This window comes from Euprymna scolopes, chromosome 11 (genome assembly GCF_053919585.1).
Source record: "Euprymna scolopes isolate OS-2025 chromosome 11, ASM5391958v1, whole genome shotgun sequence".
Lineage (NCBI taxonomy): Eukaryota > Metazoa > Mollusca > Cephalopoda > Sepiida > Sepiolidae > Euprymna > Euprymna scolopes.
Window position 1 is genome coordinate 63,481,325 of NC_136492.1, and position 27,744 is coordinate 63,509,068.

General features: G+C 33.0%; 1 protein-coding gene across 1 annotated transcript in view; it reads left to right on the top strand.

The window, feature by feature from the left end:
* LOC145287880 (uncharacterized) overlaps window positions 1–27,744 on the top strand; it is an 83,326-nt gene that overhangs the window by 41,010 nt on the left and 14,572 nt on the right. Inside the window, exon 2 of the mRNA XM_080135792.1 lies at window positions 17,121–17,184. Coding sequence (XP_079991918.1) covers window positions 17,132–17,184 — 53 coding nt within the window. The 5' untranslated portion in view covers window positions 17,121–17,131. The remainder of the gene's footprint in view (window positions 1–17,120; window positions 17,185–27,744) is intronic.

Consider the following 27,744-nt stretch of genomic DNA (forward strand, 5'->3'; position numbering starts at 1 on the left):
TTGCCCCAATATTTACAAAACTGTTTAAATGTTGCCTAAGGAGAAGTGCTTCCCAACACCCTGGAAAACCTCATCAGTATGTCCTGTATTTACGAATTCTGGTGATAAGTTATCTCCCTCTCAATACAGACCTATAAGTCTCCTGTGTGTTATGAGTAAGCTGCTGGAATCCATATTAAATAGAGTAGTCAACCACCTAAGCAGAAATAACCTTCTTAGTGACATGCAATATGGTTTCCGTTCTGCTAGATCTACAGATACGCTTAGATATGATATGTTAATTTGTTCAGATTTCGTATATATTATTATAGGGTTGTGATTTCAAAAGTAAAAAAAAAAAGGATTTGAGTGCCATCAGCTAGAATTGGAACCGAAAGCAAAACTGTAGTATTCAAAGCTTGTGATGTTACCACTGTATCAACGTGACACGCATATAAATTGATTAAAAATAAACTAAGATTAATGTACAAAATATATGACGTTTTTTTTTCAATTTTGACCAGCTAAGGGCCCATAAAAGAACGGTTCATACAAAATCCAATCATTTGAGGCCCCTTGCGCCGCTCTGCGACTTTTAGTTTTGGAAGAGATAGAGTTTGAAAATATGGAGACAGACAGACAGACAGGGTGCCTTTTATATATTAGACTAACATTTCAGCCCGACGTTGCCCGACGGCTTTGCTGTTACTACCACCGCCAAACCGGAAGTGACTTAAGTTTAAATTAAGGCTAGACAATCGAAAAGAGGGGATGACTTTCGAAAATATCGGTGAAAAATGCGATCCCTCCCTGTAGATAAGTGTCCAGTTGAGAGTGAAGAAATTAATGTTTTTAGCCAATTTATCGGTATTTTTATCTGAACGGTCGAACTTCAAAATAATACTGATCTTGTGAAAATCTGTCGCCTCTGTCGAAAGTTTTAGGCACACATGCAAACATACATACATACATACATACATATTGGTAATTAAAATTTTTCGCCCCAAACTGATTAAAAAGCTTGCCCTATCTCTGGATACCCTTTATGTAAAATTTCAAATGGTTAGACCAGAAATTGTCTGAGTAATTTGGTAGAGACTGCAGAGGTCAATTTTTTTTAACTTTTTCCCCCTATTATGACCCCTTAACATTTATTGTTTTAGGCTCAAATCAAGTTATTAAGTTAGATCCATGTCCAATAAACCTATATCTAAAATTTCAAGTTTTTATACCCAAAATTGGCAGAGGAGTGTGGTAGAGTTCTCAAAAGTCAAATTATTGAACTTTGGCCGATTAACAGCCAAATTTCTGGCCGAAAACGGATTACAAAGATTTTCTCAAATCTCAGTACCCTTTATATCAAGACCCGGTTCATACACGGGCATCTAGGATAAAACCAGCCAATGGTAGTTAATGAACATTTATTAATATACAAGTTCAAAGGTCATGTCAGAGGTAACCTTTTAAGTTTTATCCCACAGAAAGCTAATTGGGTCCGTATAACTAATCTAATAGTTACCGAACTATCGACCAAACTCTAACCTCTGTCCCATCGCCGCAATGGTACATCCCTGTGCCTGCTTAACAAGTACTTTTATTGAATGTGCTCTGATGAACCCATAACATTTGAGCTTCCTCAACATACATACTCCCGACAAGCAGCAAAATCCCGCTTTTCACTGTTGATGTCCCCACATACATGAAAGCCTTCTACTCTAATAGTTTCTTGCTAGACTTTGGAATTACCTCCCCGTTTCCTGCTTTCCTGACTGCACTGGCATACAGAAGTTTAAATATAATGTGAACAGACATCTCGATATTCAACTTCGCAAAACCCCTGTCACACAAGTGGCAATACGGATGGTTTTGAGGTGAGAAGAAAAACAAATAAATTGTATTACGTTTCTAAATTTTTGAGATGAGGATTGGTTATTCGTGTTATTTGAATTCTTCGAGCTACTGTTCTCATCTTGAGTGTCATTTTCACTACGGTTTGGTCGATGTAACCTCCGACCTTCTTCATGTATATCTTGTCGAACTCGGAAATTTTTTTGTAGAACTCGGGAATTTGGACGGAATTTCGAACGGAACCCTTCACGGGGGTAGAATGCTCTTGTTCCGTCAGCCATGAAATTCTCTATCTGTATAAAAGCCAAGTACGTAATTCGCAAATATAAAAGCTAAGTAAGCAATTCGCAATTGTATTTTCCGGTCGATCAAACTGAAAATTGAACCTTTAACTGTCAGGAGAATATCACTTTTACAATTGATTTTTTCATGCAATTCCGTTGAAATTCCGTTCGAAATTATGGCCACAATCCCGAGTTCGACAAAAATATTCTCGATTTCAACAAGATACACCTGAAGAAGGTTAGAGGTTACATCGACCGAAATGTTGTAAAAATGACACTCAAGATGAGAACACTAGTAACCTAATTATGGCGAGATGAGAATTATAGACAAAGAAGAATGATGGGGAGTAAGATGTTTCAATGAAACGACGCGTGTGTTAGATAGCAATGGCCTACTAGGTAAACCTTGTGTGGAATTAAATGCAATATGAGAACCAATAAATATTACAGTTGAACAATAATGGGTAAATTGAAGTATCAGTAACGGAAAAAAGGGGAGAAGAATAACATAAGGTACCTACAAATAAACCCATCCAAGGAGACCGGATGTCATAATAATTAACATGAAGGAAGGAAAATAGCAATTGTAGATTTTGCTATTCCAGCAGACCACGGGGTGAAAACCAAAGAGACAGAAAAACGAAACACTTGCGCAGAACTTTCCATCTTAAATGAATATGAACCATGAAGAGAATTAATGTAATACCAGTAGCTGTAGAAGCACTAGAAACAGTCCCAAATAACTTTGAAAAAAAAACATTGCTAAGAGAAATCGGAATCATGGTGGAAACTGAGACTACGCAATAGACGGTAATGCTAAAAATAGCTGAAATCTTAAGGAAAACGCTCGAATGCTAACCGGACATATGGAAACTACAATAGAAGTAAAACAAAACGATAGAGGAACATCACATAATACAAAGAACATTGAAACCGAAAAATTTTAAGTTAACTGCGGACCCCCACCAATAAAAGCTATGGTAATGTCAGCCTAGACTAACGCCGCGCCAGATAGTTGTGAAGGATTAAGGAGAATGAAAAGAAGAAGCACTAACCTCCACTTGATAAGTGTGAAGAGAACTGGGAATGGGGGGAGGCTTGTTACCACCCAAATTCAAGTGAGGACCAACAGTCGTTGCCAGCGAGAAGTCAATGGCTAGCGGCTGTTGATTACGCAAAAACGCATTATGCTTTGTATTTTAAGTGTTGTCCGCACTGAAGATTGAACGTTCAAACTCCAGACTAATGTAACTTAACACTGAATTTACAAAGTACTTTATCCACTACGCCACTGGTCCTTGCGCGAGGTGACGTTCAAAATACAACTGCGAATTACTTATAGGATTTCTACTTAAATATAGAGTATGCTACCCCCGTTGATTAAATAAAGGATTCCGTTCGAAATCCCGTGCAGATGCCCGAGTTCAACAGAAAGATTCTCGTTCGACAAAAATATTCCTGAGTTCGACAAGATATACATGAAGAAGGACAGACATTACATCGATCGGAACGTTGTGAAAATAGCACTATAGATGAGAATAGTAGTCCAGGGAATCTAAATAATACGAATAACCAATCCGCATCTCAAAAATTCAGAAACGTAAAACATGTCTTTATTAGTTTAAACTTTTTTTCTTGTTGGATCAATGGCTGAAAATCACCATCAGTGAACAATTTGAAAAAGACTGCACGAGAAAATGGCGTATTCTGATACCTTTGAAACAAAACGAGTTGATAATTGACAATAGATTAAAACTGTGAATTTAATTTATTTTTATCTAGTTTTTTTTTTTTTACGTTTTCGTCTCATCTTTTTTTATTTTTTACTGAAATAGTTTCGATTTCACTTTTCAAAGACTAGATATGGATGACATTACTCAGCATCAGCCGAGAAAATACTCACACAAGAAACGACGTTGCGAGTCTACATATTTTCTATTGTTATTTTCATGACAGGTACACGATTGAGCTCTAATCTATTTCCCCATCCTGTAAAATACTCACAACAAATACTTGTCTAGTTACAACTATTGTCAGCGAATTTCCTTATTCTATGAGTAAAACAAAACGAAAATTCTATAAAATGAGTGCTTTATCCCAAAATTCTATAGTAAACGTGATATTGCAGTGACTAATCCCTATTAATCTCTAGAACGGATACTATAATTCTTCGTTCGCTGCACCTTATCATAAAAAGGTTCATACAAATTGCCAACCAAATCTGCTCAGTAATTTCCGAGAAAACTTCCAGAGTAAATATGGTATTGTCGTGACTAATCATTAATTCATATTAATCTACAACTCTGCATCGAACGGATATCATAATACTTAGTTCGCTGTGCTTTATCATAACAAAAGTCCACACAAATTTTCAGCCAGGTTGGCCCAGTATTTTGTAAGACAAACTAAAAGAAATGTATTTTACGATTGGTCTATCTACCGACAGGTTCGAATTTATAATCCTGAATCTTGTCACTTAATTTCATTAACACCTCTGATAGCGGATCAGTTATGTGATTTCGACGTGTAAATACAATTATATATATGTGTGTGTGTGTGTGTGTGTGTGTGTGTGTGTGTGTGTGTGTGTGTGTGTGTGTGTGTGTGTTAGCGATACTTTTTGAATGAATTCAATTATTTATACGAAAATGTATTTTTTACCTAAACGCGAGTTGCGAATAATTTTCCCTTTAACCAATTTGGTACCCCCAAATGGGGACTGGCATATGTATTGTTTTTAAAATATGATTATCCACTGAAACGTGTTTCGTCGTCTACGTCTAAATTATTCCGAAATCGTATTTAGGTAAAAATGCATTTTTGTATAAATAATTGAATTCATCGTTAACAAAAAAAAAAACAAATAAACAACATCTACGTAAAACGCGACATATTCAGTGGTCGTGCGAGATAGCCCAGTGGAAGAGGTTTAGGCGTCTTATCATATATTATTTCGAATCTCGCTAGATTCAGTCACTCAGATGAGTTGTAGACGACGAAACACGTGTCAGTGGACGTGTCAGTATATATATATATATATATATATATATATATATATATATATATATATATATATATATATCAGACCGATCACTCTTGACTGTGGATTTCCGGTAAGAGGGGCGAAACATTATATATATATATATATATATATATATATATATATATATATATATATATATAGGGAGAGAGAGAGAGAGAGAGACAGACAGACAGACAGACAGACAGAGACAGGCAGAGAAACAGTTGAGGTGGCAGAGAACTATTGAAAAGAAAGTTATATAACTTTCTAGTTGAATGAATAACCCGTAGATTATTCCTTTGATGATGTCAAAATCTCTTCGAGTCGATATGTTTACATATCAGATTTATGGATGAATCGACATGAGACGGGCATAAAATTGTCGCCGTTGAAAGCGGGATTCCTTCCATATGCAAAATATACACGCCTTTCGGCATAATATAATGAAATTTACGAAAAAAATCATCGTTTACTTGCGAAAACCTGGGTCAACAAGTGTGATGAGCATCCAATTTCAAGTCCATTAGCCTTCGGATAATTTAGAATCGTGCATACAGGTATCACCTGCAAAAACTAGTTGAAATAATTATTTTGTACTTTGTTCTGTAAGAGATTAATGGTTGCTGCACCAGGTCATATATGACAACAATGAATGGACAGACGGTGACTTTAGAGAGGTATGGGATACTATCAAGTGCGAGTTTTCTATTCCGATAGAACTAACCTACCTCCTTTGCAGCAGACTTGGCAGCATCTTTTATGTATTTATTCCAATCCACATTGCCTGCGAATGTTAAATCGAGGAGTCTGTAGTATTTAGAATTGTTTATGAATCTAAGGTCGTTTTATATGCGTCCATGTAATTCTATAAAATACTCGGTCCGTCGTTACTCGGTCAGTCTGTCCACACTGAAGTTTTAAATCGCGTTTTATTTTTTCGATGTGATATGCTTACAATTGAAATAACATTCTTAAATAGTTTTAACAATTATGAGAAATCTTCACCATCGATTGCCATAGCTAATAACACTCTACGTGAGAGCCCATAGTTCATATGCAACATGAACTCGAACAAATACATAGAGGACATTGTCGACGCTGCTGCAAGAAGGTGGGTTTCTTGTACAGTGCTAGAAAATTATTCTCACCTCAAAACATCCTAAATTTTTACATGGCCACAATTCGCTCATGCATGGAGTATTATTACCACATCTGGATTGGTGCATCTACCACTACTCTCTCTCTCTCTCTCTCTCTCTCTCTCTCTGCCTCTCTCTTTCTCTCTCTGCCTCTAAGATAGAGTCCAAAAAAGAGTCTCTAACCCAATAGATCACGCACTGTGTCTGTTTTACAAGTACTTTAATGGAATGTGCTCTGACGAACTCAAAGCAGATTGACTCTCTCGACCTATATAACTCTAACTAACCGGAAAAGCAACAAAATCCCACTCTTTCACTATTAAGGTCCCTAGATCCCGATAGCTTTCTATTCTAACAGATTCTTTCCGTGACCTGTAAGATTTTTTATTGCCCCTTGTCTTTTGTTTTCCTGTCTGTATTAACATGCAGAGGTGTAAGTATAATACGAAGAGACATCTCGCTGATCAACTCCTTTCATAGTAAAAATGATCCCAAATATTAGCCCTTTACGTTCAAGTTGGAATATGCCTTGTTTTAAGTGAATAAAAAGTTAAAAAGAAATATATAATAGGCTCTGCCCGTTGGTCAGTCCGTTGGTCGGTTACGTTTAACAAAGAATGTGCAGATTAACTGGACGTATGTTAAGCCTGCCCTTTCTAACTTTTACGATAATCATTAACGATATTATGTTTCTGAATTTTTTAGATGGATATTAATAATTGTTATTATTTGGATTATTCGGATTATTGTTTTTATAATGCGTGTTTGTTTTTTTCACAACTTTTCGGTCGATGTAATATCCGACCGTCTTCGGGTGAATCTTGTCGAACTTGGGATCTTTCTGTTAAAATTGGGAATCTTATTGACCGAATTCGGGAATTTGCATGGAATTTTTACAAGGAACTGTGGTATAACAGATAAAGTACTAGTTAAAATCAGCTCTACGTGACACTCTTCTGGAGCTTGAAGGTTAATCTTCAGTATAGGCGATACCAAGAATACAACTTCGAATTACTTAGGAATTCTACTCGGTTGTAGCTCGGGGAACGAGAGCAGCCTACCCTCGTGCATTGTTCTGTTTGAAATTCTGTGCAGATTCCCGAGTTTGACAGAATGATCGCTGTGTTCGACAAGATACACCTGAAGAAGGTTGGAGGTTATACCCATCGAAACAGTGTAAACATAACACGTAAGATGAGAAGAACAGCCCGAATAATCCAAATAATACAAATTATTAACGAATTATTAAAGTCTGTTCCCGCCTGACTAAATCGGTATATAAGAAAATGTGACAGTTTAATAAAATGAGTATAGCCAAAATATTGTCTGCAAAAGGAAGTGCGGCCAAGTTGTAAAATAAAACCTACATCAATGCTACTATCTCATGCAGCAAGAAAAAATACCGCATGCCGATCGAGTTGTCATAGCAACATCGGATCTATTGAGTCCTATTATCTCGCAGAGCAATCCAAGAGACAAACGCATGCTCACAACGCGAAGCACTGTCACAGTACTAAATTTATTGCAGGTACACGCTAATGTATTGCTAATATAAGAAAGCGCGCTTCTCCGATTAAAATAAAGTAATGTGATTCCAATAAATGTATCAGTGAAACTTCGGCGAAACCAAAAAGTGTCCATCACGTTCGCATTGGGGAACGATTGTCTTTAGAATTAAACAATAAATAACTAAATATAACTTGTGTTCCATAAATCAAAATCTGTTAATCCTTTATTCTTCCAAAGGCAGACATTATGAAAATGTAATTTTTTTTTTTTTTTTTTTTTTTTGCTGGCAACAGAAGGTAGATTTGGTTTGAAATGTTTAGTACTGCATGCATGTGTTTTACTAGAAAGCATCTTAAAAATGATTGTGGAAAAGTCATTAAGAAGATAAAAATAGATTCACCATGATCATGAATAATAAATCCACGGAAAATACTAACAGATCATAAATTTAATGTTGGTCGCGATATAAAACGTAATAATAAAGAAAATTACGTGTACGTATGACTGTGATATATAAATAAGTTGAACAAATACATAGTAATACAGTGTTATAAACAAGTGTAATAGTTCATGTTAAATATGTAATATGGAAATGTGATATTTTTATTAAGACAATGAGGAGCTCAATATATGAAGATCATTAGTGAAAAGCATCTCTGTGTTCATAAAGTTCGGGCCGACATAATTAATATTTAAACTAAACTGAAGCGAATACGTTCTTATCGAAAAAATCTTATTGTTCAAGGAAAAAAGAAAAAATGGTTAGTTAGAAGCAAATATTAATTTAAGGAAATAAATTGGAATCGATAACGAATTAAAAACTTCCAAAAGGCAAGGAACACTTGAATTTTCTTATTTTATAACTCAAAATAATCGTGCTCGAAACAATGTTTGTGTTTTAATTTTGTTGAGGTTGGGGTTAAATATTTTTCTGTACACACACACTAGATGAAAAGTATTATTTCATAGGTTAAATGTACTTGTCAATAAAATAATTCTATCTTTAAGAAAACCGGCGTTTAAATAATATACTTGTGTGTGTGTGTGTGTGTGTGTGTGTGTGTGTGTGTGTGTGTGTGTGTGTGTGTGTGTGTGTGTGTGTGTGTGTGTGTGTGTGTGTGTGTGTGTGTGTGCGTGTGTGCGTGCGTGCGTGCGTGTGTGTGTGTGTGTGTGCGTGTGCGTGTGTGTGTGTGTGTGTGTGTGTGTGTACATCTATTAATTGTAGTTGCTATGTCAGTGGAGCTGTTAGATCTGATAATATCTTGCGCAGCACGACGACTATGATCGACCCAGTTTTTATAGAGATTGGTCTGCTTTAACTGCAAATTTCTCATCTGGAGCGTCGAACGCAAATAATCGTTACTTCAGTGAATCTGCACACTTTCTCTTTCCTCTATTATTTAACTCCTTGGAAGGATAATGTAATAATTGCTGAATAGCAATTGTATATACTATTTACGGAATAATTTTATAATTTATTTGATTATAGTACAACTTTTTACAACTTTTTTCACCATATGACAACGAAAAATGTACTAGTAATTATAAGAAAAACCGAAACTCTCATATTTTTAGTTGAAAGTAAAAATAGTCCATACTGTTTATTGTTTTAGTTTACAAAAAGAAAGCTTGAATCTAACTTTCTATGTATATACTAAGAATGTTCTTAGGATTGTCATTGTAATTGGGTTGTATGATCTTAAATCAGAAAACGAAATTTATTGTTACTAGTCGCTTAGTTGCTGGTTTGAATAGCGATTAACATAATGCAATCTAACGCACGATGTAATATGTAAAATTCATTCCGTATTTCTCTACTGTGTAGATGGACCTTAGTAATGTTTGATCACTCCTACTCTTGAAATGAAATTAGTGGTCAAAAGAAAAAACGATTGATCAGATTAAATATAAAATTTTGGCCCTTTTAGGATGATTTTAATCATATTGGTTAGAAAACAATACACGTGAACAGCACAGGAGAAATCTTACTCTATTTTATATTCAATATTAATTGCATTGTAGACGTAAGGTCAACAAACACAACGTTGCTTATATTCTTTAACTGTGAATAAAAGGTTTACTATTGAAATTGTTCTGTTCTCATTACATTATTAGTGCAATAATAGTAACCATGTTGTCAGCGAATTAATTACGCTAGCGTTGTCAGTGCAATAGCCATAAAAATGTTGCCAATTAACTAATCATAACAAAGTTGTAAGTATGATGACCATGACAACGTTGTCAGTACAAAATTCATGCCAGCATTTTCATTTCAGGAATCATGATAACATTGTCACTACAGTAATGATGACGACATTGTTACTACAGTAATAATGACGACGTTTTCAGTACAAAGATCAAGGCAGACTTGTCAGTACAGTAATCATGATAACGTTGTTGCTACAATAATCATAACAAGGTTGTCGGTACAATAATCATGACACCATTTTCAGTACAGTAATCATGACACCATTGTCAGTACAGTAATAATGATAACGTTGTCAATTCAATGATCATGAGAGCATTGTCGGTACAGTAATATGGCAACGTTGTCAGTACTGTACAGTAATCATGAACATATTGTCAGTACAGTAATCATGACAACATTGTCAGTACAGTAATTATGACGACGTTATCACTACAGTAATCATGACAACGTTATCAGTACAATAATCATGACAATATTGTAAATACAGTATACATGACAATATTGTCAATACAATGATCATGACAGCATAATCAGTACAGTAATCATGACAACATTATCATGACAACATTATCAGTATAGTAATCATGACAACATTATCAATGCAGTAATCATGACAGCAGTGTCAGTACAGTAATTATGACAACATTATCAATGCAGTAATCATGACAACATTGTCAGTACAGTAATCATGACAACATTATCAATGCAGTAATCATGACAACATTATCAATGCAGTAATCATGACAGCATTGTCAGTACAGTAATCATAAACGCATTGTAAGTAGTGTAACTATTACAATACTATTAGAACACTGACCATTACCATATGATCAGTATAGTAATGATGAAAATATTGTAATTCGGTAAGTATTAACTTATTAAATTACAGCACTTATTATAATGTGTGAGTAATCATTAAGTTATTGTCAGTACAGTAAAAATAACAACCTTGTGTATATAACAATTATCACTACATTGTCAGTACAGTTATTATAGCAAAGTTATTGCGATTATGAGACTGGGAATGTTGTCTCCCTATAACTTTTTAATTCTTTTTAATTATCACCAATACGGCTTAATTTGTCACCTAGATAAATCAACTAATCAGGAAAAGCTGCTCTTATCTAAGAAAATGGGAAGAACTGAAAATCGATCAGCATGCGGCGATACCAATAACCGATTCGTTGCAAAAATGTTAGTTTTTGATAAGTACGGCGCGCATCGATGTCACGGACAAGGATTAAGCGGCGACTGATCTATGATACAAACATGAAAACTTCCAAGACGGCGTTCAGGTCATTCGGCACGCTTTTTGCCTATGCGGATTACCTTCCCTTTTTTCTTTCATTGCCTTCTGTGACTAATTAAAAACATCTGTTGGTATCCAGACGTAAGCGCCAAGAGCGATAGCTTTGTGTACTTTACCAGAAATCACGCGAATCGATGTGTAATCCGGTTGGACCGCGAGTGTATAACTTCTCGGTATACGTATCGGTAATCTAAGGTAATCTAGTTGTTTGATCAGATTCTATGAAAAAGGATTTGATTTGAAACTGAACTTGTGATTTGCAAGGTAGAAAGAGAACGCGGGAATAAGTTTTAAGAAGAAACATACAGAAAGGAAATGGAAGAGAGTTGAGTTAAGGAAAATTAAAATAAAAGACGTCGCACAAAATAGTAAAAGAGAAATAAAGAAAGCAAAGAGCAATAGTATGGAAGACACGGGCGGGGAGATAGATAGATTCAAATAAAAAAGAATACATATGGTACCATGAAAAAAAAATAGTAAAAATGTTATTTAATATTTGTTTTAAAAGTTTTATATTAGAATAAAATATTTATTTAACATCATTATGTGAGGATGAAAATACTTCTTTAATAATATGTTCAGATAAAAATATATCCTTAATGACATTACGTAAGAATATAGATACTTCTTATATATATTTACGTTAGCGTAATGAAATATTTTTACACTTTTAGTTTTGGATACAAAATATTTATTTTAAAACTTTACGTTAAGATGAAAATATTTCTTTTATATATTTACGTTAGAATAATGAAATATTTCGTTTATATCTTTACTGTAGGAATAAAAAATATTTCTTTTATATTCTTATGTTAGGAAAAAACATTTTTTTATATCTTTATGCTAGAATAAAAAATATTTTATTTTTATATTTACGTTAGAATAAAACTATGTTTTCATATTTTACGTTTGGATGCAATATTTCTTTTATATTTCATATAAGGATATAATATTTTTACATACTTACTTTTTTAGAATAATCTTTATTTTAAATATTTACGTTAGGATAAAAATATTTATTTTATATATTTACGTTATGATAAAAAATACTTCTTTATATATTTGCGTTAGGATAAAATATTTATTTTAAGTATTCACTTTATGATGAAAATATTCATTTGATATATTTATATTAGAATGAAAAATTTTGTTAATATTTATATTAAAATAAAAAGGGTTTATATATTTACATAATGAGAAAATATTTCTTTATATATTAACTTTATGATACAAATATTTCTGTATATAAGGCTGTTATGATAAAAAATATTTTTATATACTTACGTTAGGATAGAAAATATTTCTTTATATATTTACGTTATGGTAAAATAAACATTATTTATATATATATATATATATATATATATATATATATATATATATATATATATATATATATATATATATGTATATATATATTATGATCAAGTATTGATTTTAAATATTTACTTTATGATAAAAAATATTTCTTTATATATTTACGTTATGGTAAAATAAACATTATTTATATACATATATTATGATCAAATATTGATTTTAAATATTTACTTTATGACAAAAAATATTTCTTTATATATTTACGTAAGGATAAAATATTTTTTAAATAATTACGGTATGATAAGAATATTTTTTATATATTTACGTTAATATAAAACATTTCTTTCAAATATTTACGTTAGGATTAAAATATTTCTTTAAAATATTTACATTATGATAAAAATATTTCTTTATATATTTACGTGTTGATGAATGTTTTTTATATATTTATGTTAGGATAAAAATATTTATTTTAATATTTACATTGCGATAAGAATATTTATTTTAAATATTGACGTTATGATAAAAATATTTCTTTATATATTTACTTCATGATAAAAAATATTTATTTGAAATATTTAGGTTAGCATAAAAAAATATTTCTTCATATATTTACGTAGTGATAAACGTATTTCTTCATATATTTACTTTATGATAAAAATATTTATTTGAAATGTTTAGGTTAGCATAAAAAATATTTCTTCATATATTTACGTAGTGATAAAAATATTTCTTTATATATTTGCGTTATGATAATTTTTTTTAATATTTACGTTATGATAAAAATATTTCTTTAAATACTTACTTTATGATAAAAATATTTTTTATAAATTTGCGTTAGGATAAAAAATTTCTTTGCATATCCACGTCATGATAAAAAATTTTCTTTAAAATATTTACGCTATGACAAAAATACTTCTTTATATATCTGCGTTATGATAAAAATATTTCTTTATATATTTACGTTATGATGAGAATATTTCTTTATAAATTTACGTTAGGAGAAAAAAATATTTCTTTATATATTGACGTTATCATCAAAATACTTTTTAAAATACTTCCATTAAGATAAAAATATTTCGTTAAAACACGTACATTAAGATAAAAATATTTCTTTGTATATTTATGCTATGATAAAAATATTCCTTTATATATTTACGCTATGATAAAAATATTTTTATACATTTACGTTATGATGAATATAGTTCTTTAAAATATTTACGTCATTATAAAAATATTTCTGTATATATTTACGTTATGATCAAAACTGTTCTTTATATATTTGCGTTAGGATAAAAATATTGCTTTATATGTTTATGTTAGGATAAAAATGTTTATTTCAAATATTTATATTATGATAATAATATTTCTTTATATATTTATGTTATGATAAAAATGTTTCTTTATATATTTACGTTATGATAAAAACATTTCTTTTGATAATCACGTTATGATATAAATATCCCTTTATATTTTACGTTAAAGTAGAAGTTTTCTTTTATATATTTAACTTAGCATAATAAAATATTTTTGCATCTTTAGTTTAGGATGAAAATATTTCTTCATAATTTTACATTAGAATAAGATATTACTTTTATATTTTAAGTTGGGATAAAAAATATATTTAGTATATTTTTGTCAGGATAAAATACTACTTTTATATTTTTCCTTAATATAAAATATTTTTTTAAATATTTTCGTTTGGATAAATATATTTTTATATGTTTATGCTATGATGAAGTATTTCTTTTATATTTAATATCTGAGTAGAGATATTTCTTTTATGTCTTTACGTTAGGGTTATTCATTTTGTTAGTATTTTATATTAGGGCAGAAATATTTCTTTTATATTTTAACGTTAGGGTAAAAAATATTTATTTGTATATCTTTACGTTTAAATAACATTATTTCATTGATATTTTATGTTAGAGTAAAAATATATCTTTCATATAAAAATATTTCTTTTACATGTTTATATTAGAATAAACATTTTTTTTTTACCTGAGGAGAAAGTGTTTTTAATTTTTATTTTATATTAGGGTAAATGTACATCTTTTATTTCTTAACGTCAGTGTAAAAACATTTCATTGATATTTTACATTGAGGTAGAGATATTTCTTTTATTATCTTTATGTTGGGATAAAAAAACATTTCCTTTTTTCTTTACGTGTGGATAAAACTTTCTTTATATCTTTACGGATATACAAATCATATAAATGGTACCGTGAGAAAGAAGTTCTATGGGCGATAAATACGCTAAGAGAATCAAAGTAGTTCTTTAGGAATTGCAGGTAAATATATAAACAAAAGAACGGAGCATGAAAAGAATAGATGAACATTCACCGAAATGAAAACGAAATCAAAAGTAAATATAAATACATAGATATAATAGAGACGTACACTTAAACGCTTTTTAAGGTATGAATCAATAGAACCCCTCCCCCTTCTAGCTACAGATTTAATAGTAGACAAGACTCTCAAGCCTCGTTAGTGCAACTACTTAAGGAGTAGCCAGTATCCCCAAAAAGAATCCCCAATCTAATAACTCCCGCATTATCAGCCAAGCTCCAACTCCTGCCCCATCGCCGTAATGTTGCACCTCTGTACCTGCTTTAGAATGTGCTCTGCTGAACTTTTTGCCCTTGTACCATCTTGATGTACATACTCTGGCAAACTTGGCAAGCAACAAAATCCCACCTTTTCACTCGGGTTGCTAGAATTTGAAATTCCCTCCTTGTTTTCTGCTTCCCTGGCTGGAGAACCATGCAGAAATTTAAATATAATGTGAACAGACATATCGCTTATCTCCTCACATAGTCCCCTGTGGACATGGTCCCAAATAGTAGCCTCTTATGTTCAAGTGGTAATATGCCTTGTTTAGGATCAACCAGAGTAAAAATAAGGAAGAGAAATCTCTGGAATGTGTCTCTTAAGATCAACGTATATTATTTTAGATACGTTCACTCATCTGAATATGAATATCTGTCCGTCAGTATGTCGGTCTGTCACGCTTAATATCGCTTGTTGACTTCAAGATATATACGAGATGTTTAGATGAGTGGCTTGCAAACTTTTACGGAAATCTATTTTGATTAAGTGGTTTTTAACTTCGTTGTTTTTGTTTTTTGTTTTTTTTTTATTTTTTATGTACTAGGACATATTTTCCGTTTGCTTTTTAGATTTTCCTTTTTATTATTTTACTTTTTGGCGGGTCTTTTTTTTTTTAGCTACGCTACAATTCTCTCGGAATCGAAGGAAAAATCTAAATATTGTTAAGAGGTGGAAAGCCACTGGTCAAACAAGAAGCCTAAGAAAAGCGAACTCTTTTGCAGTCAATGCAGCCATATTGCATAATTACTTTCGTTCTTTAGCGCGTAAAACATAACGTTGTTGATTTGGTGTTCGTTATAAATACACGTCGTCGTTAGTGTTATTGCATTTTGGTTTCTGTATGCGCAATAATTTGAATCACTTGTTTTAATTATGATAAACATCAGTTGCAACAATCCAGAAAACCTTACAAGCGCTTCACATATTGCATAAATTAAATAGCTTCACCGCGTAAGAATCACACACACACACTCACACATATATATATATATATATATATATATATATATATATGTGTGTGTGTGTGTGTGTGTGTGTGTGTGTGTGTGTGTGTGTGTGTGTGTGTGTGTGTGTATATATATATATATGTATATATATATATATATATATATAATGACTGGTTGAATAATTCGAAACCTGTTGCAAAGTCACCTTTGACTCTGTAGCTTGATATTCATTCAAACCTCCTTATGTATATATATATATATATATATATATATATATATATATATATATATATATATATATATATATATATATATATATATATATATATCTTGTTATGTCATGTAAAACGCTTTTTTGCTTGGCATATTATCTTCACTCCTCCCCATCCATTATAGTAATCTAATATAAATACACTGACTACTTTTCTGTCTTCCTCCCGTCTTTCCATTCTATTCTTTCCTTTTCCTTTTTTTTCTTTTTTTCTTTCTCCTTTCTCCTCTTCTTTTTCGGCTATCACTTCTTTTTTCTTTCTTTTTAGCTGTCACCCCTGTTCCTTCTTTTTGAGTCTGTAATATCACTTACATAAGGCGTTTTCTTTTTTCTATTTTCTTTTTATACTATTTAACGCGTTTTTTTGTTGTTTTTTTTTTTTCGATTTGTAACTTTCCAGCTTGAGATGTTTTCTTTCTTTTTTGTTTATTTGTTTTAACTTCATTGATTCAGAACTTAATTTATATGAATATGAATATTAGTGTGAACAATATCGAAGGAGTTTGTTTTTTTTTACATAATTTTTGACAGATGGTATACACTCTCATCTTATAAATTGTATGTACATAAATTGTGTGTATCTTATCTTATGAATTGTGTGGTACTTAAAAGAGAGATGTAAAAAAAAGAATGTGTTAACTGAAAGTATTTTAATATTTATATTTTTTTTTTTCAGATTGTTTAAACATGTGGAAGCTTGGCATCTTGCTTCTGGGCATCTGGTTTGTACCACAGACTGTGTAAGTTACATAATCTTTATTTCCCCTTTGTTTTTCTTCGTAATGACTCTGTTGAATAATTTAATCATTTCTGATGATGTTCATTGATATTTAATAGATTTAGTTTATTCTTACTAATTTAAATAATTTACTGCTGTTTACGTTCTGTTTAACTCTTTTCCAGTTTCAACAACACATATTGCTTCGATTTGTAAGCATTAAAAAATAGGCACTATCTAGAGAGTTGTAAATCGAAATGTCTGTTATCATTACATTTAATTTTCAACATATGAGTACAGTTGAAGAAGCAGGAAACAGAGAGGGAATTCAAAATTCTAGCGATTCTAAGAAAGAAACTATTAGATTAGAATGTTTGCTGGAATCTAGAAACCTATACAGTAAAAGGGCGAGATTTTGCTGCTTGTGGGTTTAGTCGGGGGTATTTATGTTGAGGAAGAAACCAATGCTACAAATTCGTAGTATTTTAATTATTAGACTAATTTACAAAACTTATTACTTGACTTTCCTAACGTTTCTTTTTAGCAGTGATACTCAATAGATAACTCATGATAAGGAAGAATAAGGATCCTATCAGTCTATAAACGGTTGCTAACTGTATCAAGCTCAACCGTTTTATTAAGATGTCTTATCAAGATCTTTCGCAATTATTTAATTTATTCAATTAATGTGCACAGTTGAAAAAAAAAATGAATATTACTTTCAGAAGTGTAAATTAAAGTTGAATAATTCTTTTCTTATCTATTTTTCTTTTTATCTTTTTTTTCTTTTTTATTTCATAAATAGAGTAATATTTTAATTTGGGCACGTTTTCATTAGATGTTGGCCAAAGCCGCTCATGTATAGAGCAACTGAGAGATTTATGGCAAGACAATTCATTGCTCATGGTGGGCGTCCAACTTCTCCTATGCAGGGATTTCCAAGTATCGCCTTCAATTCATTTCTTCTGGGGGATTGGCTTTTAAGCACTTACATTTTCCTGCGTTTGTTTTGTTTACATTGACCTTCCACAAAGCTCTGCGGGCTAAACAACAAGATAAACCATTTTCAATAGAACAGCGTTTAATATATACGTATATATATATATATATATATATATATATATATATATATATATATAGTCAAAGTGTTCAACCCAAAGAGGGGGGGTATTAGTCATCCACATACAGTACTGTTTCGTTGTATCACAACTCATCCGTGCGGCTAGACATACACCTTTTCTCAGCCGTGGATCGAACTTACAGCCATCACGTTGACAGTCGGCGGCTGTAACCAACGGAACAAGAATCAGTGCCCATAAATATTTCTTCTCAAATGTCTGTTGTGTATTTCGGCTGCATGTTTTCATTTAAACAAACATTGTTGAACAGCACGGAGTGTTTATGCTTAATTGTCTTTTTTTTTTTGTAATTTCTCCATTTTTCATAGTGTCGTTCTAATATCGATCGAATTTGTGTAAGAAAGTTCCATAGTCATTTTCATCAATCTGCTTTTTAGTTTAGTTTTTTTGTTGTTGTTTTTTTTTTGCAAGTACTTTCAACTGATTTCCTTCGGTCGTCTTCAGGCAGTTTTTGATTTCTGTTTCGCTTAAAATCTGGATACTTTATATGCTTCAATTCAAATTACATTTAAATTACTTAAAATAGTGAAACGTCTCCTGTGTAAAAAAAAACAACATGTTTTTAACATGGCTAAAATAAATGTACAATGGTTTAAAAGTGTGATGTATAACATGGTATGGAAATTATTTTTTTAATTTATTTTATCAATTTATAAATTTACATTACAACATAATGCATTAAACAGCGTGTTCTTGAATTAATTAATAAACTTGCTGTCACTAGGATTCGAAGGTAGGCCAAAGATCATTGTCAACTATTGTGAGAAATACATGTCAATAACTAACATCGAATCAAAAATAAACTATAGCAAAGGAAAAATAGATAGCGTCCAGGAAGGCTGTAAATGTAGACCCTGTAGATAAAGAGACGAGACAGTACGCCACATTATAAGTGAATGCAGCAAACTACCTCTGACTGAATAAGAAAAGTAAACATGGTTGCGTGGGTACGGAATTCACTACGGGAGATACAAACGCCTTCACTTTAAGCATACAGATAAATAATACAAGCATAAAAGGACACGAAAATCGCGAAATTCCTTGGGGCATGGAGGTACAGACAGACAAGCATGTGGAGCCGACGTGATAATGGTCAATGAGGCAGAAACAGCAAATTTGTAGATTTCGACATCACAGCGTTGAACAGAGTAAAAACCAAGGAGCCAGAAAAACGAAGCAAATGCATGGAACTTGCCAGAGAACTGAAGGGAATATGAAGCGTGAACAAAACTACTATAATACCAATCAATGGCTGCTTGAAGCGTTCTAACCTGAGCCACCTCCATATCATCATTGAAATTGACACTGCAGATACTTAGCAGCGAAATAAAACACACACAGCTAGATTATAAAATATTTTGTTTATTCCCCATGCAAACCTTTTAGATTTTAGTATGACGTTTGTGACATCAATGACGGCGCGTGGCAGGGGTGTTGTAGGATGTTTTTTGCAGCTTGTCTTCGTTCTGTGACTAACCTTTTGTCTCTGTGTTGTTTGCTTTTGCTTTCTGTTATATAATCATCTTTTCATTCTGGAATTTTTATATTTCCCATTATCTATTGTTCTACTTCTTTGACCGATATTACTCTCACATATTTTTGGTCAAATTATGCAGTTCAATAGCCTGTGAAAGCCTCAGATTCCTCAAATGAAATTAATCTGCGTGTGTGCAACTCATCGAATGCCTCTCTTCACAGGGTCACCTGCCAAATATCCAATAGTTTGACCGCATGCTTCAAAGACACGCAAAGAAGAATTTTAGGTGCAGTATAAACATTTCCGAAAAAAAAACATGATAAAAATAACTAGGTGAAATTAGAATCAAACGGAAGATTTATACCATACTTAATGGAATAGTATTGTCATATCTGGGGATATCCTGCACGAAACGTCCTCTTTTACTTTAACAGAATGCAAAACCGACTTCGTAATCTAGTGTGAGATCTTCTCTTCTCTTTCTATAGCCTCATTCACACATAAAGAGATGTTGCAAGTCTTTTTACACTCTATCGTTATTTTATATGTGATTGAGTAAACTCCAATCACTAGTACTCTCCTCTGAAACATTCTCAACAAGAACTCGCTTAGCTACAATTACAGAAAATACATTTCCTCTCTCTCTCTCTCTCTCTCTCTCTCTCTCTCTCTCTCTCTCTCTCTCTCTCTCTCTCTCAAACAGAACTTCCATGAACAAAGTTTATTTCCCAGATTATCCCATTACTTAAACAAAATACCACAAAGCTACTTCTCAACACAATACCATATGATCATCTTCAATGTTTTGATAAGCAATTACTTATTAGTAACAAAACGCATAAAAAATGAAAACAGACGGGATATTAAGAAAAATCTTTAAATGCGGAAATAACCTACATAAACATCAAACGTTTACTAACCGCAGGTAAATTAAAAAGGGGAAAATCACAGGATTCCGAAGAAACTCCCAGAAATCAATAGTAAACAGTTGTTGAGATGACGTAAACTGATTTGCAATGATTTGAGGGGATAAGCACTTCTTCTGATAATGACGTGCGTGAAAACTCTTGTTGGGTCAATAATAATAATAATAATAATAATAATAATAATAATAATAATAATAATAATAATAATAATAATAATAATAAAACTGCAAGAAATATAAACTCTGACCCCATCCCAGGAGCTAAAAATCTATGCTGATATCACACAAAGTTGTGAAGAGTCGAGGAGGATGGAATGAGCGAGAAAAGAGATCACTAATCAGACCTCCACTGGATGAGTTCGAAGGATACTGGGACTAAGAAGGCTTATTTCCACCCAAATTTCAGTGAAAACTAATGGTCGCAGTCAATGAGAAATTAATTATAAGCGACTGCTGCGATAACGCTATTTGCAAAGGCAATCGGAAAAGTACTTGAAATCTGTAGAGACTTGTTGTCACCCAGAATCCAGTGAACACCACATGTTATTATGATAATTGCTGAGAACCCTTAGTGAGCATAAATAAGAAGAAGAATAGTGATGATAGTGATAATAATAATTGAATCTTTTTCACTGAGTTAATTTACACCGATTTGATTAAAAAGAAAAAGCCACATTTAACTTTTTCGCACTTGTATGTTTTATTGTTTAAATTTGTTGGAATCTGTTAGTTTTGTTCTTTCATACTCCAAAGAGTATTTAATTTATTTGACGCCATATTCGTATTTCTCGTCTCTTTTCCAGCCTTTGAATTCCATTCGCGCGCAAAATTTTGTCAATTCATTTGATCTGCTGAGTCGTGTCTCTCTGCGAAAGTGAAAGTGAAAGTGAAAGCAATCTAATTTATGACTCGTATTCAACCCAACGACTATTGCTAATAAAATAATGCAATTGAAATATGCATTTGTATATGAACGAGGACTGAAATTGTTACAATAATTTGATATCAAAACAATACTTTTGCGCATTCTACATTTTTCAAAACGAATTATGTTTGAAAATGTTGTTCGAAAATGAAGTGACGTCATTAAACTATCAACAAATATCACCATTGATGCGATAGCTATATATTCGTTTTTTATGATTTTATTTGGACTCTCCGTATATTAGGGGCTGTATCACAATCTTCTATTACATCTTCATTTACTGGTATATGTATTGAATATCAGTTACCAGTACTTATGATATTTATTACCTCCATTCTACAAACAAGAACCGGTCGGTATGTTGCGTCATAATCCTTTACCGTTTCCTCATGCGAGTGTTCGTGGATTTGATCACCGGTAATCTAACTTTGTGTCTCATCAACTGGTTTTTTTTTTTCTGAAGAAGATATTTTAAACACTTTTTTTCTAACGTTGTTTATTTGATTTTGTTTGCGATACTTTTGGAATAAATTCAATCATTCATACAAAAGGGCATTTTTACCTAAATGCGAGTTGGGAATAATTTTCCCTTTGACCAATTTGATATCCCCTAAATGAGGAGCGACATATGTATCGTTTTTAAAATATAATTATCCGCTGACACACACACACACACACACACACACACACACACACACACACATATATATATATATATATATATATATCGCTATATTCAGCCACTCTGCTGAGTCATAGACGACGAAACACGTGTCAGTGGATAATTACATTTTAAAAATTATAAATAATATATATATACCGCTCCACATGTGGGGGTACCAAATTGATTAAAGGGAAAATTATTCCCAGCTCGCATTTAGGTAAAAATGCGCTTTCGTAAATAATTGAATTCATTCAAAACATATCGCTAAAACCAAAATAAACAACATTTATATATATATATATATATATATATATATATATATATATATATATATATATATATATATATATATATATTACTTTCCTACATTTGTCGATAATATGCTTTTTTGCTTATTTGATAGCCAATGCCCCTCCCTAATATTGGCGACAGTTTTCTGTTTCTCTATTTCATCACGTTGGAAAAAAAAATTTTTTCTCCTTAATTTTAAACGATAATCATCAATAATTTGTTTTCTTTTTAATCGTATTCGGTGATGTTTTTCCCTCTTGATAATGTATCAGTCGCAAGACGCCTCGAGTTTACATTTTAATAGTTGTTTTACTCGTCATTGTATTCTTAAATCGTTTTTATTGACGTCTTCTTCGCTTCCCTCCTAATTTTTATGTAATCGTGTCCCCAACTCGACATAACTTCAGCTATCCTATTTAGAGAGAGAGGGGGGAGAAAGAACTTGAATGTAACTAGACACTACCATTGAATATCTAAGGTCTCTGTGTACAGAAGTTTGTTAGAACAACCTGGGATGAGGATACTTTTCCACACAAGTAAACCCTGACTAAATATTCAAAATCACATAGTATCTGTGGCCAAATAAAATATCATCGGTATGGCTAGCCACACCAGCTTTTACAAGGACTGTTGCATCTTCTCGAAATGATGTTACCTTTGTAACAACACGAAGCTGGATAGTCCACCAGACTAGATGAATATTTAAATGTTTATCATCAAGATCAGGTGCCTGAGAACTTTGATTGAAGCAATATATATATATATATATATATATATATATGTATATATATATATATACAGAGAGAGAGAGAGAGAGAGAGAGAGAGAGAGAGAGAGAAGATAAAACGTTGTTTAGGAGGCGGAAAATATGTTTATTATACATATATATGGTTTATTCCAAAGATTGATTTTTGGCATTCATAATTTAAATACGATGTCGGGCATATAGTCCCGAAGCTCACGCGAATATGGCGTAAGTTCAAATTTTCACAAATTCTACGGAATTAATTAGGCTTTATTTCAGCAATAACGCATCGAATGTTGTCTTCGAAGTGGTCTAGTGTGCCTGGTTTATCAGCGTAAATTTTACATACGCTCAAAGAAAATAATCTAAGTACGAAAGAGGCGGTCAGTTGCCAGGTCCATTTTGTGAACTATTCGTTCATTAAATTTTTCTCCCAGTAAATCGATCGCGTCGTTTGCATTTTACAAACGCAGCTCAGCTTTCAATCTCTCTTTATGATCAATTGCTAAACCAAGCTGAACTAAAAATAACCGAGATGGTGATTGACGAACCCAACCGCATAAATATAAATGTTATAGAATATACATAAAATTTAAAAGTGTATTTTTAGGTAGAGTTTACAGGGAAAGAGAATTGGCGTTTTCCCCAATCTCTAAGTGCTTCTGTAAAGGAGCTATGACGATGCAACATCCTTAGAGCTTCATAGTTGTATTAAGTTTAAATAAGATGTATACAATTTTCCGGGAAAGATTATTAATGTGATCCCAAATATTGAAGTGCACTCCTAACTTAGAACTATAGAACAAAATCTACGAGGGACGTGTAATAAGTAATGTCCCTGACCCCCCTTCAAGTTGTCTGATCTAGCTGAAATTTTGCATGTGCAATGATTTATATCTCTATGAGTTATGTGGAAAATTACAGCTCTGAACTAATTGTGGTTTCTGTTTTACAGGTGTTTGAACTGAGCCAGGTGTGAAATGGAGACTGTTGAATGTCGAACAGAAACTTATGGTGATAATGTCCCATCATATGACATTGTAAAACGCTGGCATCGTGAATTCAAACATGGCCGGAAGTCTGTGGAAACAGCTCCCAAACCTGGTTGCCCCCCCCCTTCTGCCATTGATGAGGCATCTGTCCGTCAAGTTGAGGCTGCCATTTTGGAAGATCGGCGCATTACTATTTGCCAAATAGCCCAAGATGTCACGATTAATACAGGGTCTGTGGAAACTATCATTCATGACCATTTGCATATGCATATGGTGTCTGCCAACTGGATTCCCAGGTTGCTCACATCATTCCAGAAGCGAGAACGCGTCGAGTGCTCGAGGATGAATTTGGAGATGTGCTAAGAAGAGGAGTCAAAGTTTTTCAAAAAACTGATTACACAGGATGAAACCTGGGTCCATCACTATGATCCAGAGACCAAAGCCCAGTCAATGCAGTGGAAGCACTTGGACTCACCACCTCCAAAGGAGGCAAGGGTGCAGCTCTCCGCTGGCAAGGTCATACTCACAGTCTTCTGGGACCAGGACGGAGTAGTGATGACAGATTTCCTGACAAAGGGTACCACAATTGCAGGAACCTATTATGTTTCACTTTTGAGGAAATTAAAGGAAGCTATCAAAATCAAGAGGCGGGGCAAGATCAGCAAAGGTACCCTCCTCCTGCAGAACAAAGCTCCGATCCACAACTCGCATGTCGCCAGATCAGAAGCTTGGGCGTGTGGTTACGAAATTATCCCCATCCTCCCTACTCTCCTGACCTTGCACCCTCTGACTTTCACCTCTTCCAAGCCATGAAGTTGTATTTGAAAGGAAAGTGTTTCCCAGATGATGCAGCCTTGATTTCTGAAGTCACGTCGTGGTTGGAGGACCAACCTGGGGTGTTCTACAAAAACGGCCTCCAAAGCTGCATCAAATGATGGGAGAACTGCATAACTCTGGGTGGTTCCTACAGAGATAAAGACTAATAACTGTGCCAAATTTCGTTGCTCTACTGCTATGGGAAGTGAGTCAGGGGCATTACTTATTGAGCGCCCCTCGTATATAAATAAAACAGTAGGTGAATTTAAGTGTGTGTAGCTGTGATTTTGAAAATATTTAACCGATAAACTCTTAAACTACTGATCACAGAACACTGAAAAGGAAGTAATAATTATACACCAAGGATGGTTTATAACCAGTAACATCTTTGTTTCGGTGGATGAATAACGCGTACAGAAATATGACGGCAAGTTGCAATGTAAAATGTTTATTTCAACTTGTCAACATTTTTCTACTAGTTTTACGCATGAGCAAATTCAATCATAGTCTGTACTGGTTTAATTTTAAATTTTTCTTTGTCTGTTGGGTTAGTTAAAACAGTAGGAAACGCGGCTGGAGCGCTAAATATTTTAGGTTCGATTTTAGCTGATGATAACGAAATCTTTTTTTTTTTTTAACTTTTGAAATCAATACTATATGTATAATATCCAATAGAGAATTGGCTCGCTAATAATGAATAAGAAATCTACATGAATTAAAATATATTTAAATATATTTTGCGACCGGACAAGAACGGGCGCCCGCCCCCCCCCCCGCTATGCCGCTATTTTTTCTATAAAAATTCATATCTCATCTTCATTAAATTTATATCATACGAGTATCTATAGAATTCTCCAGAGAAGAAACTGGAAGTGGTCCCGAATCTCTGCCCTTACCCTTAACAAATGCATTGAGGACATTGCCACGGCTGCTGCAAAGAAGGTGTGCTTTCTCTACCGTACTAGAAAATTACTCACACTCGAGAGTATTCTATAAATTCACAAAGCCACCATTCTCCTATGCATGGAGTATTGTTGCCACATCTCTCTCTCTCTCTCTCTCTCTCTCTCTCTCTCTCTCTCTCTCTCTCTCTCTCTCTCTCAGACAGGGTCTAAAAAGGAGTCTCCAATCTAATAAGTTCGGCATTATCGGCCAGGATCCAACCTCTGTCCTATCGCAACGCTGCATCCCTGTTCCTGTTCTAAAAGTACTTTAATGGAATATGCTCTAATTAACTCGTAGCACTTGTACTCCCCTCGACGTACATGCTCTCGACAAACCTGACAAGATTCAGTTGAGGTTCCTAGATGCCGAAAAGCTTTCTATAATAGTTTCTCACTTCGGATTGTCAAACTTTGGAATTCCCTCCCTCTTTCTTGTTTCCTTCACTGTACTGACCTGTAAAAGTTTGAATGTAATATGAACATCTCTTGTTAGTCACGATCCCAAATAGTAACCCTTTATAAACAAGTAGCTATATGCCTTCTCTGGGGTGAAAAGGAGCATGCATATATATATGTGTGTGTGTGTGTGTGTGTGTGTGTGTGTGTGTGTGTGTGTGTGTGTGTGTGTGTGTGTGTGTGTGTGTGTGTGTGTGTGCAGCATTTTTATCTTAGGCGTATTTCATTAAATAAAATAGACGTGTTTGTCTATTAATTCTATTTTTGACCCTTTCCAATTTCCGAATAACGGCCTTCATTTCTGGTAGAAACTGGCTGATGTAATCGCCATATTTATCGTATGTCCGATTATTTTCCAATCATTCTGGATTCATCGTCAGGCAGAGATTAATCTAACTATTTTTTAACAATTTATATAATTACGATAAATATAGCGATTACATCTGCCAGTTTCTGCCTGAAGTGAAAACCGTCATTTGCAGTAACATTTGTTTCTTGTTATCAAGTAATCTGTTGTCGTCGTAGCAAAGGGGCGTGCTTAATCTAAAGGACCAAAATTGATGGGGAAAACAATGTTATATAATATATATATACTCTTATAATTTTTTGTGTGTGTATTGGTATACATATTAAGAACCCTTTTTTCTATTTATTTGGTATTTATTTGCATCCCCACGAAAGGAAAATGTGACACAAGGTCGTTTTTAATGTGGTGGGAAAACTTGCTCCCCTAAAACAAGGGTAAAAAGGGGGACACTCTGGTAGTATCCAAAAATAGTGACTGTCTCAGTATGAAGGGTTTCTCCTACATTGACCAAGGACAACTTAATTTAACTTAAGTGAAGCATGGATAAAAACAACAACCCATTACATGATTTTCATTCTAGAAAATGCTTAAAACTTTAAGTTTACGTCGTCTTTAGAAATTGAAATTCAGAGAATCTTGCTTAATTAGTTTCTAATGACTATAAATCAAATTCAATGCAAACCTGAATTTTCTTCAATTTTCTAAATTGGAGGTTGTATCCATATTATGGCCCCTAAAAACACTTAAAATACCAGGAATTGTTATTTGAAGAATATTAATTCATGTCTAAAACCTATTGTGAAAATTTCACATAAATTGTAGATTTTTCACGAAGGGCTCTCACCGCCTTTTTGTCGCTTTCGCATCAAACTCCTTGACTGTCGTTTTGAGCAGTCGCGTT